Raw genomic sequence first — 17,819 nt, 5'->3', positions numbered from 1 at the left:
TGGTGGGCAAACAGCCAAACAGATCTATAGATGAGAAGAAGTGCTGACCCTGTTGTCCTTCGCACTTAATCCAGATTCTTTATCACTGACCTATTTGTAATAATTTCGAACGTCATTCTCAGAGTGTATAAAACATGTTTCTAATCGCTGCTATAATTGAAACCAGTACCAGAAGATTCAGACAGAAAATGAAGGTCAACACTTTGAACCAGTGTGCGATATGCAGACACGGGATAATACAAAATCGTTACCAGCCACGGCAGACAAGAGGGTTACTTAATAATTGTGGCTATTAACATTGAGAAACGACCCGGATGATTAGCTGTTACTGATCTCTGTTGATAGGTTACCATGACAAGATATTAATCACGTCATACTTGTTTTGATGAATAACAATAAACGATAAAATTATTATGAATATTGTAGTTACTCAGCGAAGAGATATAATATAGATTTTTAAAACCTTATTGCATTAAAAGCCTTAAAGGGATATACCATGGCCGTTTTTGATAACTCAAATCATACTTTACTTAGATGTTATGATATAGATTATCAATTTCAAAGTGTTTTTGACGATCCAGGTGTTTTTAACATCACAAAATGCCTTTCTCATATTTTTAAAAATGCACGTGCATTTGAGAAGTAACAATTATGGAGTCGAGTTTTAGTCTATTTTAGAGGGTATTTTACCATTTCAAAGTCACAGACTCATGTTTCACTGAATTGTAACTTTATCTAAATGTGTTACAGGGTTGTAGATTAACTAAACTCTCTTTAAATGCGTACAAGAGAGAGTCTGAAGAATACTTCAACGAAACCGTGACTCGAATAACCATGGAACCAAGTGACCACTAGAGGACTCTGTCGCCCAGCACCTGTCATGAATATATTCTTTAATATCAAATACTTGTATACTTGTATTGCTTAGTAAAAACGGTGCAAATACTTGTATACTTGTATTGCTTAGTAAAAACGGTGAAAAAAAGAGTCTTTTTGGAAATTCGAACAAAGCTTTGTGAACATATCCACATGCTTTTAATATAGTGCTAAGATCAAGAAGTAAATCAATGTCACGATTTTGTTTTGTGCTTTCCTACTTAAAGCTCCGATAGATGAATCATTACCACATTGTCGGTACAATTAATCAGTCAGTTTTGCCATCTGTGATTACCAGCAATGGAGACTTAACCGCGTCTGTTTTGAGCACATTTTCTGAGTTCTGAGCACATTTTGTGAATTCTGAAAGGGTCCGCTTATTCGTTAGTGCGTCAGAACAGTTATTAAGGTACAAGACAGTAGGTATTGCGATGGGTGAAGCCAGATTCCTCTGATTATCGTTTGGGGTGAGACCTTTCTTTGCGTCACAGAGAAACAAGAGAAAATGTAATTTGTTAAGGTTCGTCACATATGTCTGTAGTATGACGTAGAAAATGAAACAAAAGGTTGAACTGTAAAACATATTATGTGACAGTAAACTCAGTCTACACGGACTCTTAGTACGAGTTTGTTTGTTTGTTTTGTTTAACGACACCACTAGAGCACATTGATTTCTTAATCATCGGCTATTGGATGTCAAACATTTGTTAATTCTGACAGTTTTAGAGAGGAAACCCGCTACATTGTTCCATTAGTAGCAATGGATATTTTATATGCAACATCCCATAGACAGCATAGCACAAATCACGGCCTTTGATATGCCAGTCGTGGTGCACTGGTTGGAACGAAAAATAGCCAACGGGGTTACCGACGGGGATCGATCACAGATCGACCGTGCAACAAGCGAACGTTCTACCACTGGGCTACGTCCCAAGCCTTAGTACGAGTGTCCAGCGCTGTACGGACTGAGCTAATGGGTAAATTCCCACTAGCTACTGGAGGGGGGGGGGGGGGGGGGGGGTGCGGGGGACTCGATTTAGCTCAGTCGGATGAGTGCTTGCTTGAGGTGCTTGCGTCGCAGGATCGAATCACCTCAGTGGATCCATTCAGCTGATTGGGTTTTTCTCGTTCCAAACAGTGCACCACAACTGGACAAAGGCCGTGGTATGTGCTTTCCTATCTGTGGGAAAGTGCATATAAAAGATCCCTTGCTGCATTAGAAAGAAATGTAGCCGGTTTCCTTTGATGAATTACCAAATGTTTGACATTCAATAGCCGATGATTAATTAATCAATGTGCTCCAGTGGTGTCGTTAAACAAAGCAAACTTTAACATACTTTTTTTCACCAGCTACTGCCAACACTAGTACATACTCTCCCATCAGTGAAGCTATGTCTCGGAGCTGTTACGGGTCCTGACTGGGTTATAATTGTATTCTCAAATATAATGGAAAAATCAACCCCCACGGAGGGGATTTTAACCACGGACAATGTGTATAACATGAGAAAATAGTGAACTCAGCAATAATATAATTTTTTTTAAATAGATTGTGTCTTGTTGCTTTCTTGAGAAATTATTCAGGGTAAAGCCATGTGTCAGAATTATCAAACGGTCGACATCCAATAGCCGGTAATTAATAAATCAATGCTGTAAAGTGGTGTTGTTAAACAAAACAAACGTCCAGTATAAAGCCATAGAATTGTGGTTTTTATTTGCACATGTCGTTCAATATCATTACTGATTTGGCCGAACAGTCAATCTTCGTTCGAAAATACAAATGGTTAACATAAGAGAAGTCTCATATTATCCGCAGAACAAAAAACCTGCCTTTGTCTTAATCGAGTGGTAAATATACACTAAACGCTTTTCTCTTGTGTTATGATTTTAGCAGGGGCAGATCCTGGATTTTTTAAGTGGGGAACACAATATTCTTTTTAAAAAGGCACGTTTGAGCTTGCCGAAGATAACTGAGCCGAGCTCCCATTACATGGGGACAGCAATCTTCAGAGGGGTTCGGAGGCAACGCCCTGGTAATTTGTTGAAATAACGATGCTCAGACGCGTCTTTAGGGCAATGTAGTGTTGTATAATTGTGGATGATGAATTAAAAATGTATTTAAAAAGTCGCTAAAAATGGCACTTCAAATGGGCAGATGTGGGGTCACGGGATCTCTGTGACTCCCTCTGGATCCGCCAGTGATGAGAGAGATCAAATTAGGCCAAATATAACTATGTTTCTCCAGTTTGAAACTGACTTTGCGGTTTACGTCGTGTTAGACGACTAGTCAGCTCAGTACGCTTAGACAGGATCTTGAGCGGGGAAGAACATAAGTAATATAAATAAGGATTAGAAAAAGAGAAAGGAACCAGTGTTTAATGACACCTAATCAAAATTTAACCGACGGCTATTTTAGTGTAAGATAAAATTTTGTCGACATTTTGTCTTTTGAGACAGTGAGAGGAAAACCGCTCCATACAACACGGGCTACCGCTACTGATAAAGCTGCAAGAGATCTGGTATATGCACTTTCCCGTAGACAGGACAGTACATACCATGGCCTTTGATACACCAGTGGTGGGGCACTGAGCTACATGTACATCCCACCATGAAATTATTATTAATACTGATGGATTTAGGTGGATATAAGAACATTCTGTTTTTGTTATCTCCACCGCCTGTTACCGGCCCCGGTAGGACTGCTCGTGATCTCTTGCACCAGCTAGTGCAGGCGGTCCCCTCTCCAATCCACCCTACCTCTTTCCTGTCCTGGACGGAGGAGCCGGCCAAGGCCGGCACTTGTGCCCAGGACAGGCGTGCGCTACAACAGCTTGTTCTGAACGTGCACGTTAAACACTCTGACCTGACCTGACCTGACCTGACCTGGCCTGACCTGACCTTGTTATCTCAATTCAGAGTATCGGTTTGGCTCTACCGATGCGACGGTCGATTATAATAAAAACAAATTAAAAAATTATTGTGTTGAAAAACGTCAACTCCAACTGTTTTTCCAGTGTATATATATATATATATATATATATATATATATATATATATATATATATATATACATTGATGTAAATAGGTTTGTTTCATGTGTACATAAAGAAAAAAGAAATTAAATAGTCATTAAAGATAAGATTAGCCATCTGTATGCAGGGTTTAGATCCGGTAAGTGCATGGTCTTTATTTTCCAAATCCTTCTTATGTTTATATAATTCCAACCGACTGTGTAATAGCAAGGTGATCGGTTGGTGCCAACTGATTATAACCGATGATCGATGATGAAATCCCAACCGATTCCCTGCACTCATTCTGAGACATCTGAAATCCGCTTTTCCATCACTTGGTTGACGCCATCGCTCCAAACCATCTCGCTTACTCTAACAAATGTGCATAAACAAATGTAAATTTGAATAAACAAAAATGTATTGAAAGGTTTATTTGTTTATTACGCAAGTGATATGGTTAACGGATCGTGCTGTTAGAAAAAAAGAAAAAGATATGTGATTTATGGATGGTACAGACTACCATTAATTGTTTACCTTCAGATTCGGCAAACCTGACAGTATGACAGTTTGAAATTTCAATCTTTAAAGTAGTTTCACTTTGCCGCGATATTTCGTAAACAAATAAATATAATAAGAGATCTCTAAACATTAGACGTATTTACATATGATAAAGTAAATACGGATATCGGTTTTATCTGACAAGTTCCATTTCACATAAACAGCGTTTTCCAGTTATCTCTACGTTCAGCCCACAGCTCTGTTACAATATACTAGATTGTTAAAGTGCACAGAACTGTGGTTTTGGCACACAACTGTGTTTTTGGCACATTGCTGTAATTTATTTTAAAGATGTAGCAATATTTTGTAGTTCTTGTGAAACATCACCTTTTTTTGGTGTTGGTTCTACAAAGAACTCTTGATTCATCCATCCATCCATCCGTCCGTCCGTCGATCCATATACAAGATAAGACAAGACAATTTTTATTCAGTATAAAGGCCATAGACTCATAATACAGTCAGAAACTTTTATACATATTTGCTCCTGTGTAGTGTTTGCACAGTATATTATAGGTATATATTTAAATATATTAAAGTATTTCTAAGTTTTTGCACGTTATAAAGATAAATACATATATTGAATAATACATCCACATTTTCTGATGTCATAATATCTATAAAGGTTTGCAATGAATGATTTGTTTTTATAAATAGAAATATGGTGATCTCTTAGTACATTATAACGCTTACATACAAGCAAAATATGGAGTTCATCCTCAATATATCTTAATCCCTGATCCAGGCAATATGGACAGAGTCTTTCAGTGTAGGCTATGTTGTTATATCTTCCTTGCTCAACAGCAAGTCTAAAGTTACTACATCTAGATCTTGTATATATTACTTTAAGATAAACAGGGATTTCATAAGTGAGCTAAAATTCTACATTTAACAATGACTTATAATGCTTATAATAAAAAGTATCAGATAAATCTGTAACCGAACTACACCAATTTTGCTGAAGATTATGAAAACAATCGTTGTCTAAATTTAACTATAAACAATTTTACATCTCCAATATTCTGAGCTATCCAAACGTAGCCAAATCCTGATCTAAAAAGAATAGTTTTAATATAAGTCACCCACGTGGTGCGTCCTGCTTCATCCAGTGTCCGTAGCATTTTATAACATTGACGGGGCAGCCTGTTTACATTCAGCTGTAATAGCCTATACCAATACTTAATAGCTCCAGCAGTGTAAATAAGCTGTAAATGAGCTCTACCACATTCACATAAAGCCATAATATTACTGGTGTTTTCCCCTAATTTTAAAAACCATTTACACATTTTAATCGGAACATCTTCAATAATTGTACAGTAACAAGTACCCATACTTCTGGACCATAATTGTACAGTAACAAGTACCCATACTTCTTGACCATAATTGTACAGTAACAAGTACCCATACTTCTGGACCATAATTGTACAGTAACAAGTACCCATACTTCTGGACCATAACCTAAAATTGATTGGTGTTACCACAGAATCAAATATCTTAAATAGATCTTTACAAGGAATATCACCAAATTTCTTTTGATACCTATATATTACCATCACGGCTTTTTACCTTGTGCTGCAAGACAAGTAGGGGTTTAGTCCATTTTAGTTTTGGTGTAAACATAATACCTAAATATCTATAGTATGAGACAACCTCAATACTATTTCCATTAAAAAAACATTTTTCATTATTCTTTAGAGGACCTCCATTTCCATATATCTATCTATCCATCCATCGATCCATCCATCCATCCATACTTTCATCCTTCCTTCCTTCCTTCCATCCATCCATCCATCCATCAATCTTCCATCCTTCCATCCATCCATCCATCCTTCCATCCATCCATCATCCATCCATCATCCATTCATCTATCAATTCATTCATCTATCCATCCATCCAAATATTCATCCATCCATTCATCCATTCATTCATTCAGGGTTTGACGTAGCGCAGTAGTTGAGCGCTCTCCTGGGCTGTGATAGGTCATAGGATCGATCACCATCGACGGACTAGCGTTTTCTCCCACCCCATCCATTGCTACACAACTGTTACCTCAAATGTTGTGGTATGTAATGTCCTGTCTATAGCAAAATTATATAAAAGATCCCTTGTTGCTGTTTCGGCAGGAGTCGCCTATATGTGGAGACCGCGGGTATTTTCTCTGTCTCTGTCGACCGAGGGTCAAAATAACCACATGTCAGATACGAAATAGCTAGCGAGCTAAAATGTCGAACATATTCCTTTCTTTTTATTCATTCGTTCATTCGTTCATTCATTCATTCATTCATTCATCCACCCATCCACCCATCCATCCATGCAGTTTAGCTCTTCCTGTGTTCGGGTTTAAAGGCGGATCTTAAGCAATTCATTTATGTCAGTTTTAAAATAACGAATAGCAATTACATTGCAAAATGGCAACGGCATTTTAATTGCATTGTCGGCTGGTGATGCTTATTGTCAATGAAAGGTACGAGTTTCTTAATTGTAGTAACAGTGTGTTTCACATAGTGGGTTTACTGGATGAGAAAAATATAACTTTTTAACACCGTTGTTAAAGTGTGTTGCACATATAATGCAGCTAATTGGTAGAGAAAAATGTAACCGTTTAACACCGTAATTTAATGCAGCTAATTAGTAGAGCAAAATATAACCTTTTAACACCGAAGCTTATGTGTGTTGTACATATGATGTAGCGCACTCGTAGAGAAAAATATAAGAGTGTTAACACCACACTGTGAAGTTATAATGCGTTTTACGTTAAGGGAAATGTGATGAATTATTACAAACGACGTAGCCACTTCCAATATAAATGTAGTCCCAGCAGGTGCTTGTTTAATAACCTCGATCTGGGTAATGAGTTCGTCCAGAGCGCTCGCTTCGCTGGCAGTCTTTGCATTTAGACGTTTCCGGACCAACAGCCCACGTGTTGCTGTATCCATCAATATTAGATGCCATCTTGAGCGCAAGACAGAACCGCTTCGGTGGAATAAGGCTATTTATTATTCAGATGGATGGTAATAAGTTACCGTAACACCTGCCTTGGTTATAACGCAGGCCGTATTCAGCAGGTGGAGTGTGTTGGTTGGGTGTGTGTGCACGCACATTCACGTCAACAGTCCTGTCATGTCTTAAAACTGGAATATGACCATTTCACGTAATGCTCTCCTTTTTGACTTGTCAGGAATACTCTGTTTATTACAAGTAATTTTAAAACAAAAACAACGATTAAAATTGCCTACTTTTGTAATTATTTATAGGGTTTTTAATCACTACAATTTCAAACGTTTAAAACAATTCTTTGCAATAAACAGAATGTTCCGGACGGGACGTAAAGGAAGCGCTTAAATATGAAATGGCCCAAAGCCGACTTTAGGGCACTGAATTGTGAAACGTTACATGTGGAGGGCACCGTGAAGCAAGCAAACATTACGTCAACGACAAATCTGTATGTATTTGATTTGGAATTGGTAGGGCATGCTCATCTTTCTTGAACACTTAGTGTCATCACTGGATTGGCAATAATTCATCAGTATATGCCGTCTCATTTGTTACATTTTCCACTGAGCTCTGCTTGAGAGTGGCAGTCCCTCTAAAGACAAAACAGGACGGATATATTGTCCTGGGGAGTGGTTGTCCTACAGGGGAAGCACTTGACAGTGACACATGGGAACATACCATCTCGACCTTGTCAAAACATCATTTGGGCTTTGCCTTCTTCAGTGTAATTTTAGAGTTTAAAAAGTCTGTTAGTCATAAATATGTTACAGCATCTACAAAGTCAGAAATATTCTTTTAAGTAAAGTACTAATTATTATTTTTTAAAATTAGAATGCAGACGTTGTACAAGTTACTTGCTGTAAGCTGAATTAAAAATATATCACAATGTACTTTATATAATATGACACAAGTGACACACACATTAGTTTAATATATGCAAGTGTACTCATCAAATAGTACTCTTAATAGATATCTGTACGTCTTTTGGTCCGGTATTTGAAAAGGAAGACGATTACTGATTAGCACAAAAAATATATATTACATGTAACCATATTACAAAAGAAGAAGAAGAAGATGTTAGTTTTGTTTAACGACACCACTGGAGCCACATTGATTAATCGGCTATTGGATGTCAAACGTTTGGTAACTCTAAATCGTAGTCATCAGAGAGAACCCGCTACATTTTTCCTAATGCAGCAAAGGTTCTTTTATATGCACTTTCCCCACTGATAGGGAAGCACATACCACCGTCTTTGACCAGTTGTGGTGCACTGGTTGGAACGAGAACAATCTCAATTAGTTGAACGGATCTACCGAGGAGGTTCGATCCTGCGACGCAAGCGCCTCAAGCGAGCAATCAACCGACTGCACTAAATCCCGTCCCCAATACAAACGAAGACGATGCAACACAATATTTCACTTGAGCTGTCATTCCGTTCGCATGTTGCTGTTGGTTACGCTACTTGAAATGCATCCAAACCTCCCAATACATGGTCAACCGTTATATTCCAAAATTTAAAGTTGTACACTTGAGGATCACAAGAAGTTTACTCATATATTTAGAAAAATACATGTAATTTAGGGTCATTTTTGTACACTTGATGCTTAGCATATTAGTAGTCAAGTTTAAAAATACTACCCTATTGCAAATCCGTTTGTTTAAAATACAATTATGAATCCCAATGTACAGAGCTGTAGTATAAATATAAAAAGGCGATGCCAAACGATACGAGTGCCTTATATGAGAATTGCCACGACAATAGCCGATTTTACCAAGACAAATATTAGGATTTCATCGATTGATAAGCAATCGGCTATCCGCGTACGATGAACTAGTATTGTATGGCTTTGCTTATAAAGTTAGGTAACTCACTAGTTACGCCTATATAAATTACATTGTTGAACAATCTGGGTTAAAATTACGTGAACAGACTTTCAGTTTAATACCTGCGGTTTATAAATACTGTACTCTCCTGCGATGTTTGTAATATTTCTGACATTGCAGCTTTAACCACTGAGCTTTCTCTTTGTTAAAGGGACATTCCCGAGTTTGCTGCAATTTTAAAGATGTTATCGACTAACAGAGACTTTTTAACGATTGTAATTACATATCAAATATATTTTTTCTGTATAACATATTAGTGGTTGTGTATCAAACGTGTTTCTGATCGTTCTAATATTTGTACTAGGTTAAATTTCATTTTATTTCCTAAAATATTATTTTTTTCGTACGTACGAAATTATTTGAAGACAAACTCCAGTTTGGGCTTCTTACAAATATTAAGACGACCAGAAACACATTGAATATACAGACACTGATATTCTGTACAAGTTAATATATTTAATATGTACGTTTAATCGTAGAAATATTTTATTAGTCGGAAACATCTTACAATACAGCAAACTCAGGAATGTCCCTTTAATGGAAGAAAATAGAGAGATATCTGCTCGCCAAGTATAAATAATTAAATTATGTTTTGTATGCAGCTCAGTGTACGACTCGCTATAGTGTTTCACCTTGGGATTTGTTTTTACTTGCAGCCATCGAAATAGGATTACAGTACTCCTAGATGAAGACCAGATCTCTGCGCAGTGCACGGTCCAATGGACATTTGGCAAAATAGTGGTTGATTGCATGAATGTCGCTTTTACATTTTAATGTCGCATTTACATTTTCATTTCATTTCAACTTATGTTCGTGCTTATATCCAATTAAGGTTCAAGCACGCTGTCCTGGGCACACACACACACACACACCTCAGCTATCTGGGATGTCCGTTCAGGACAGTGAGTTATTTGTTGTTTGTTAGTGGTTAGTAATAGAAAAGAGGGTGTAGTGGTCTTACACCTAAACACTGAGTCGTTAAAACTCACTCTGGGTGGGAGCCGGTACCGGGCTACGAACCCTGTACCTTCCAGCCCTATGTCCGATGGCTTAACCATAAGACCACTGAGGCCGCTTTCATTTACAAAAGACAGCCACTCCCAATGAGATCCTTTACGGACAATGCGTCCTTCTTGCACCGCCACATAGAGGACTGCCACTCCCAGACTAGTTTAAATCAACTCATATAACCTTTGTATTTCTTGGGGTGACCTTTTTTTAAACTTTTTTTTTAATTTGTATTTTTGATGCTTCTTGAAAGTGAAATGATGTATATCGTTGCATCACGTTTCTATTTGTATTACTTTCTGATAGATTCTTGCTTTTAACTAACATCAAGTTCAAACTCTTTGGTTAAAGATTTGGGTTTTAATGTTTTAATTTTCAGGCGATGTCATGTAACGTGATATTTTTGTTATCAGCCCTCATTTCGGTTTTTTCTTCTGTTTACTCGAAATAAATCCCAAGGTAGTTCTGACCTTGAAACGTAATTGGTAAAACACGACAACAAATTCAATGCATAACGTCCCGACATGCATTTGTAAAGAAGGTTTGCAACAACAAAAAAAATCTACAAAAAAATCAAGACAACGTAAATGATGCTTGTTGCAGCTTGCACACATATCGCACTAAAAGCTAAGAGCCTGAGTGAACATTTATCTGGAACCGAACCACGTTTTTTCTTCCCACACATCTTATCTTTCACAACCAACAAGATCAATACAACATCCAGTTAAGCATTGTTTGAAAACCACTCTTTTGTATAGGCACCAATGTCACTGCCGTCTTCGAAACTGCCAAATACTGGAAAGAGAAACTAACGGGATCTTATGGACCATTACGAAGTATTGCTGAACACAGGCAGTTTGCCATAAGATTGATATCTCGTTCGATTGTAGTTCTATTTTTCTTGGGCCGATGTCAAACGCATGGAAAGGAAAGGAATATTTGTTTAATGACACCTCAGCACATTAAAAAATGAAATGAATGAACGAAAGAACGAATGCATGAATGAATAATTGAATGGATGGATGCATGCATGGAAGGATGGATGGATGGATGGATGGATGGATGGATGAATGGCTGGCTGGCTGGCTGGCTGGCTGGATAAATGAATTAGTGTTTAACGACATCTGAGCACAAGCGGATATTGGGTGTCAGACGCAATTCGAAACAAACATTTTGTCAAAATTAGTGTATGGAAATGTGGTGAATAATTAAAGTTAATGTTTAAAATGTATTGTTTTAAATTATATCATTTCAAATATTCGTTTAACGACATCCAGCAGAAAATTAACACCAATGAAACAATATACAAAATAAAATGAACAAAATAGCCACTGTTTGGAACGGGGTAAAACCAGGGCTGAGTTCAGTCAGAAATGTTTCGCTGACGTGACCCATTAAAGTCGATTGATTTTACGATCGAACGCGTCTCCAGGGAGAGTTCTACCACTGAGCTACATCAAACCCGTAAATACAAGGAGTGTTTTTTGTGTGTAGATTGTCCAAGTCTGAGAAATAAAAATCTATAATATAACTTTCGAATCGTTCTGACCGCTTCTCCTCTTTTGATATGCACCGGCGATAGCATTCTTTCTACTTTTCGCAAGGATTGTTTTGCGCTCACACCCTGTTGACTACCGCGCACACATCGTACAAAGATTAATTTCATAGACAGACAGACAGACAAATTCTTTATTTACGTCTCATCTTGTGTACAGATTAAAATAAAACAAGAGTTCAACAGTAATAATACAATAATACAGTAGTAAAAGTACACAAGACACTCCTATGGAGTTACGATAGACTTTAAAACTATTAAAAGACTATCAAAAGCATTTTAAAAATATTGCATTTACAAGAAGTAAAACTAAAACCCCTAAAATGTGTATATTTTCAAACGTAATGGAGGTCGCCACCTGTGTTACTTAACACATAAGTGGCTATATACAGTGAACACGACGACCGTGTATATAACCTTAGCTAATGAGCGCTGTCTATCTGTGTTTGTGGGTAAAAGCCGAGTGTAAGTCTGGCATCTGCTATCTACACTTTACCGTGCGTAGTACGGGTTACAGCCAGTAATCATAATAAAGGTATTTAATTTGGTTCATATATTTATTACTTAAATACTATATAAAGCATGAACGAAGACATCAGCTACCTCCACTTAAGCAGCAAGTGGGTTTTAAAACACATTTCTGGTCAAACTAATGATGGCATACACTAAAGTCTTTGATGTAATGCCGAGTCGGAGTGGAAATAATCCACCGTTATCCCTGAGGCGGGTTGATCTTATGATCCTTTGTACCCCAGACGGAAACAGTATCTGTGAGTGTATCTTGATCTGACGCACGTGCGTGGACAGAGGTTAACCAAGGGCATAACACTGGTGCACGGATGATGAGAGAGACTTCCCGATCAAGGTGTACGTTTCCGGAAAGACCATTTTCAAGATCTTATCGTTTTTCAAGATCAATAAATAATAACTGATGAAAGAGGAGGTGTTGGTGGTTTGGCAATGAACGAGAGACGAGAAATAGTTATTACACGTGTAGCTCGATCATAAAGTAGATCGTTTTCAAATGTAAACGGCTAAAGGACTTTCTTGAATATTTGAATTATATATATGGATATATATGATATGGAGAATAGGGAGAATAGTACATGAGTGGCAGTTAAATACCAAAATTTTATTTTACAAGTTGTTTCGGAACGTACATTCCAACTAAAACGTATTTACAACTGAGTACGTGTGTGTGTGCGTGTGTGTGTGTGAAAGAGTGAGTGAATGTGTTTACTTTACATGTGTGTTGAATGATAAAAAAAACCCTCATGTAAAACCATTTACGTAATTTAAGTAACAGAATTATAGAAAGTAAACTGATATTTATTTCATGATTATCTGAATTTTATTTTATTTTTATTTTTTGTAATATTTGTTTTTCATTATTATAATTATGTTTATCTCGCCTTCATGTAAAATTCTTTAATCCCATTGGTTGTTTGCCGTTGGACAAATCCCTTATCCCCCTGTGGGCGGAGCCAAATTCTCTTATACCCCGTCTGTAATTTCCAACAGTTTCCAGCCGCCCCAGTTAATGCTAAAGCAATAATTAGATTATAAATAACATTGATGATCAACCAAGTATACATAATTAATTTTATTTTTACTATAAAATACACTATTTCAATACTTTTAAAAGCTACAATGTTGAACTCGGCCACCTAATTACGGTCGTGGTGTTATTGTATTAATGCGCGATTTTTTTTTTTTTTTTTTTTTAATATATATATTTTTTTACTACATACATTTCTGATATAAAAAAAAGTTTGTTTTTTTTAATTTTTATTAATATCTGTTTCAGACAATTTCGTATTAAAACATTTGAAGTTAAAAACTCGTTTATCGATGGAACTATTTTTTTCGTCACTGGCAAGTGGTTTCGTTCGCGTCCGCGTGGTACGGCTCCGTTAATAAATTGTTAACAATTATTGTCTGGCGTTATTTTGATTATTTGGCTATATGGTTTAACATGTCGGCAAGATAAATTCGTTGTAGAAGCATCTCTCGGGGTATATGGCTTTTTTATGTACCCTCTGTGTGTTCTTTTACCCCCTCGCCTTCGGCTCGGGGTAAAAGAACACACAGAGGGTACATAAAAAGCCATATACCCCTCGTGATGCTTCTACAACTTATATTGTTCTTTTTTTTTGCCATATGTGTTGTAATGAAATGATCACTTAATTGTCCTTTCTGAAACAGGAATGAAGGCATCTACTGGTACCACCGTGTGAGGTAATTGCGATGATTTGATACGCCAACAGATGTCTTCACGTGTTACTTAAAAGATAATTGAGTAAACAACCAGTCTTATTGCATTGCAAGCACGGTTATAATCAGCGGGGTAAGGGAGAGCAACTGTTTCGTGAAAAGAAAATTCGAAAATGAGCCAAATTCTACCACCATCCTTGCTTCTCTCTATCTCTGTCTGTCTCTGTCTTTGTTTTGCTCTCTCTCTCTCTCTCTCTCTCTCTCTCTCTCTCTCTCTCTCTCTCTCTCTCTCCAAATGTCTCTTTTCTTGTCCCTTCCCCTCTCTTTCTTTGTCCCTCCCTTCCCTTCCTCCCCTCTTCATCTAAAGTATCTCTCTTTCTTCTCTTTCTTTCTCTTTCTTGCTCTCTTTATCTATCTCTTACTCTTTATCTTTTTGTGTGTGTCTCTCTCCTTGCCCCTTCATCCTCTTTCCCCTCTCTTTGTCCTTACAATCCCCTTCCTCTCCCTCTCATTCTCTCTCTCTCTCTCTCTCTCTCTCTCTCTCTCTCTCTCTCTCTCTCTCTCTCTCTCTCTCTCTCTCTCTCTCTCTCCAAATGTCTCTTTTCTTGTCCCTTCCTTCTCTTCCCCTCTCTTTCTTTGTCCCTCCCTTCCCTTCCTCCCCTCTTCATCTAACGTATCTCTCTTTCTTTCTCTTTCTTGCTCTCTTTATCTATCTTTCTTACTCTTTATCTTTCTGTGTGTGTCGCTCTCCTTGCCTCTTCATCCTCTTTCCCCTCTCTTTGTCCCTACAATCGCCTTCCTCCCCCTCTCATTCCCTCTCATTCCCTCTCATTCTCTCTCTCTCTCTCTCTCTCTCTCTCTCTCTCTCTCTCTCTCTCTCTCTCTCTCTCTTCTCTCTCTCTCTCCTCTTTCTCTCTCTCTCTCTCTCTCCCACGCCCTTAGTAAGTTTCCGCCAGGAACATCACTGCCAACACAATTAAAACTATTTTCGTGAATTGGTGATGGTTTAAAACTCAAGCACTATTCACTCTAGAACAAAATACATGTTTATTTAAGAAGATTTATTTTACTTAAAGAAAATGCACTAATAAAACGTGTTAACTGTTTTCCACTGTAAAAAAAAAACTAAATTAATTCTTTAATGTATGTGATGAACAGGTGGAAAATAAAACAGACTGCGTATTACCTTTCAACAGGTGATTGAAAAAAAGACCAGTAATAGTCTAACTCGGCGGAGGCGAAGAATAACACGAACGAAGGCGTGAAGAATAAACTCCATAACAAACCGTGTATAAATAGAAATCAATAACCGCGGTAACCGCTAATAACACCACTCATTAACCTCTGTCACGAACAGACCAGCTGGGGTGTGTGGTCAGGACAGCCAGCGAAAACCTTAATTGGATGTAACACCGTAACACGAAAGCGCATTGTGAAATGGATGAAAACTAAATACAAAAAGCACAGTTGCGACTGTATAAAGTGTTTACAGTAGCAAACACTATCTAAATCGACGCTGATACTGTTTTGTTTTGTTAATGATACCACTAGAACACATTGATTTATTAATCATCGGCAATTTGATGTGTAACATTCAGTAATTTTTGACATTAGTCTTTGAAAAAATCCGCTACATTTTTCCATTGGTAGCAAGGGATGTTTTATATGTACATTCCAAAAAATTGGACAGCATATACTACGGTCTTTGATATACCAGTAGTGGAGCATTGGTTGGAATGGGAGAAAAACAAGTCAGCGAATAGGTCCACTGTCATGGTTCGATTCTTCAAAAGCAAGCACCTCAGGTGAGCGCTCTGCTAGATTTCTCATCTTGATACAAATATGTGCAGAGTTCAGATTCCCGTCAAGGGCGGATGCAGAAATTTTGAAAGAAGGGTATGTACTTTTTAAAGAAAGAACACAAAAGGACACCCACTGTTTTCTAAGTACATCTACATTAATTGTAAGTGTGGCAGTTTCGCAAAGAAAGTGATGTTCAGATATCTATCTGCTTTTTTTTTTTACATAGCTGAGCACACAATAATTATCCTATGTAGTATTTAAACCTGAAAAACAACAACATAGTTTAACTTTCTAACAGATGATAACAGCCCTTATGTCGTCATTCTACAAAGTAATAATAATAATACGTTCGCCACTTAAAGTAGAAAATATTACCACACTTTAGTTAAAGGGGTCCGAAAAGGTACAACTGGTGTAACAAAGGTCGTGGTATGTACAATCCTGTCCATGGGATGCTGCATATAAAAGATCCCTTACTACTGGTCGAAGAGTAGCCTATTGCGTGGCGGCGGAGGGTTTCTTCTCTCATTATCTGAGTAGTCCTTAACCATATTATGTCTGACGCCTTATAAACGTAATTAAAAGTTGTTGAGTGCATCATTAAATAAAGAGGGATGCAACTCTCATTAAACTTCAGTGTACTACATGATCTGGCAGCTAAGTTCTTAGATGCTGCAATCAACCCTATTTTTACATCATACTGATGGCAGTTGGCCTTCTGTCAATATTGCATAAGCCAGCCGGCAGTTGAGTTCTGATGTCAACAATATAAAAGGTAAAAAGGGAGCACTCCTTTTAAAGATCTAAACCAGTGATAAAATATTGGTGTGATCCGTTAAGACCAAAAGTTATCAACACGGCATCAACAACATCAGGAGCAGCTCCATAAAGACAGACGCGTGTGCAGGGGGGGGGGGGGGGGGGGGGGGGGGGGGGGGTCAAAGGTCAACTCCACTGCTCAAGCAAATTTTGTTATTTTATTTTTTCAATATATTTTCCGGGGAAGTATAATTCATAATCAACAACAGCAACAATAACAACAAAAAACTCCACAAAAAAACCCCACATTAACAACAACAAAAACATTAACAACAACAAAAACATTAACAACAAAAACATTAACAACAGTTACTACTACTACCGGGTACTACTACTACTACTACTACTACTACTACTACTACTACTACTAGTGGTGGGATGATAGTAGTAGTAGTAGTTGTAATAGTAGTGTGATAACAAAAATAATAGTAGTAGTAGTGGTGGTAGTGGTAGTAGTAGTTGTAGTAGTAGTAGATGTTGTTGTTGTTGTCGTACTATTGTTACATAATACTCACAGTTAAAAGCGTACTCCGACGGTTCACTGTTATCAACAGCAAGCAACACAATGGTACTAAATCCCGCCATTTCTTGACGTCTGCTTAGGGCCAGGCGAGCCTGGACTACGTCGGCTTCCTCCATCTACGGTGATGCTGAGCACGGCGTTAGCGCGACGACAGAACTGCAGTCAGTGAGCACGACGTCAGCCTGTTCCTCTTTTATGTATGTACCTGCGCGTATGGAAGACAGCTGTGGTTCACCAGCCTGCCTGCTCCGAGACATGCGCGGGGAGGAATACGATACAGCAGAGGACTTGTGGAAGGCATATTATTCTGGCAGACGAGAATGTTTTTTGAATCGCGGTAACGTCTTCCCTGCATAGCCGCGTCTGAACTATATAAATCCTCTCAAATAACATACCCGAGAAGATAACAATGTTGTTGTTTGTTTGTTTTTTTATATATAAGTAATGAGGAAAAGGAAATCATTATTTGTTTAATGTTAAAAAAAAAGTTTGTTTTATTTAACGACGCCACTAGAGCACATTGATTTTTAATCTTATCATCGGCTATTGGACGTCAAACATATGGTCATTCTGACACTG

At 37.7% G+C, this 17,819-nt stretch overlaps 1 protein-coding gene across 1 annotated transcript in view; it reads right to left on the bottom strand.

Moving 5' to 3' along the window:
• LOC121367769 (putative universal stress protein SH1215) overlaps nt 1–17,525 on the bottom strand; it is a 50,349-nt gene extending 32,824 nt beyond the window's left edge. Inside the window, exon 1 of the mRNA XM_041492131.1 lies at nt 17,233–17,525. Within this exon, the coding sequence (XP_041348065.1) occupies nt 17,233–17,356 (124 nt within the window). The 5' untranslated portion in view covers nt 17,357–17,525. The remainder of the gene's footprint in view (nt 1–17,232) is intronic.
• Nucleotides 17,526–17,819: the final 294 nt, after the last annotated feature.

The sequence above is a fragment of the Gigantopelta aegis genome, chromosome 3 (assembly GCF_016097555.1).
Source record: "Gigantopelta aegis isolate Gae_Host chromosome 3, Gae_host_genome, whole genome shotgun sequence".
Taxonomy (NCBI): domain Eukaryota; kingdom Metazoa; phylum Mollusca; class Gastropoda; order Neomphalida; family Peltospiridae; genus Gigantopelta; species Gigantopelta aegis.
This window is presented reverse-complemented; position numbering and strand designations above follow the sequence as displayed.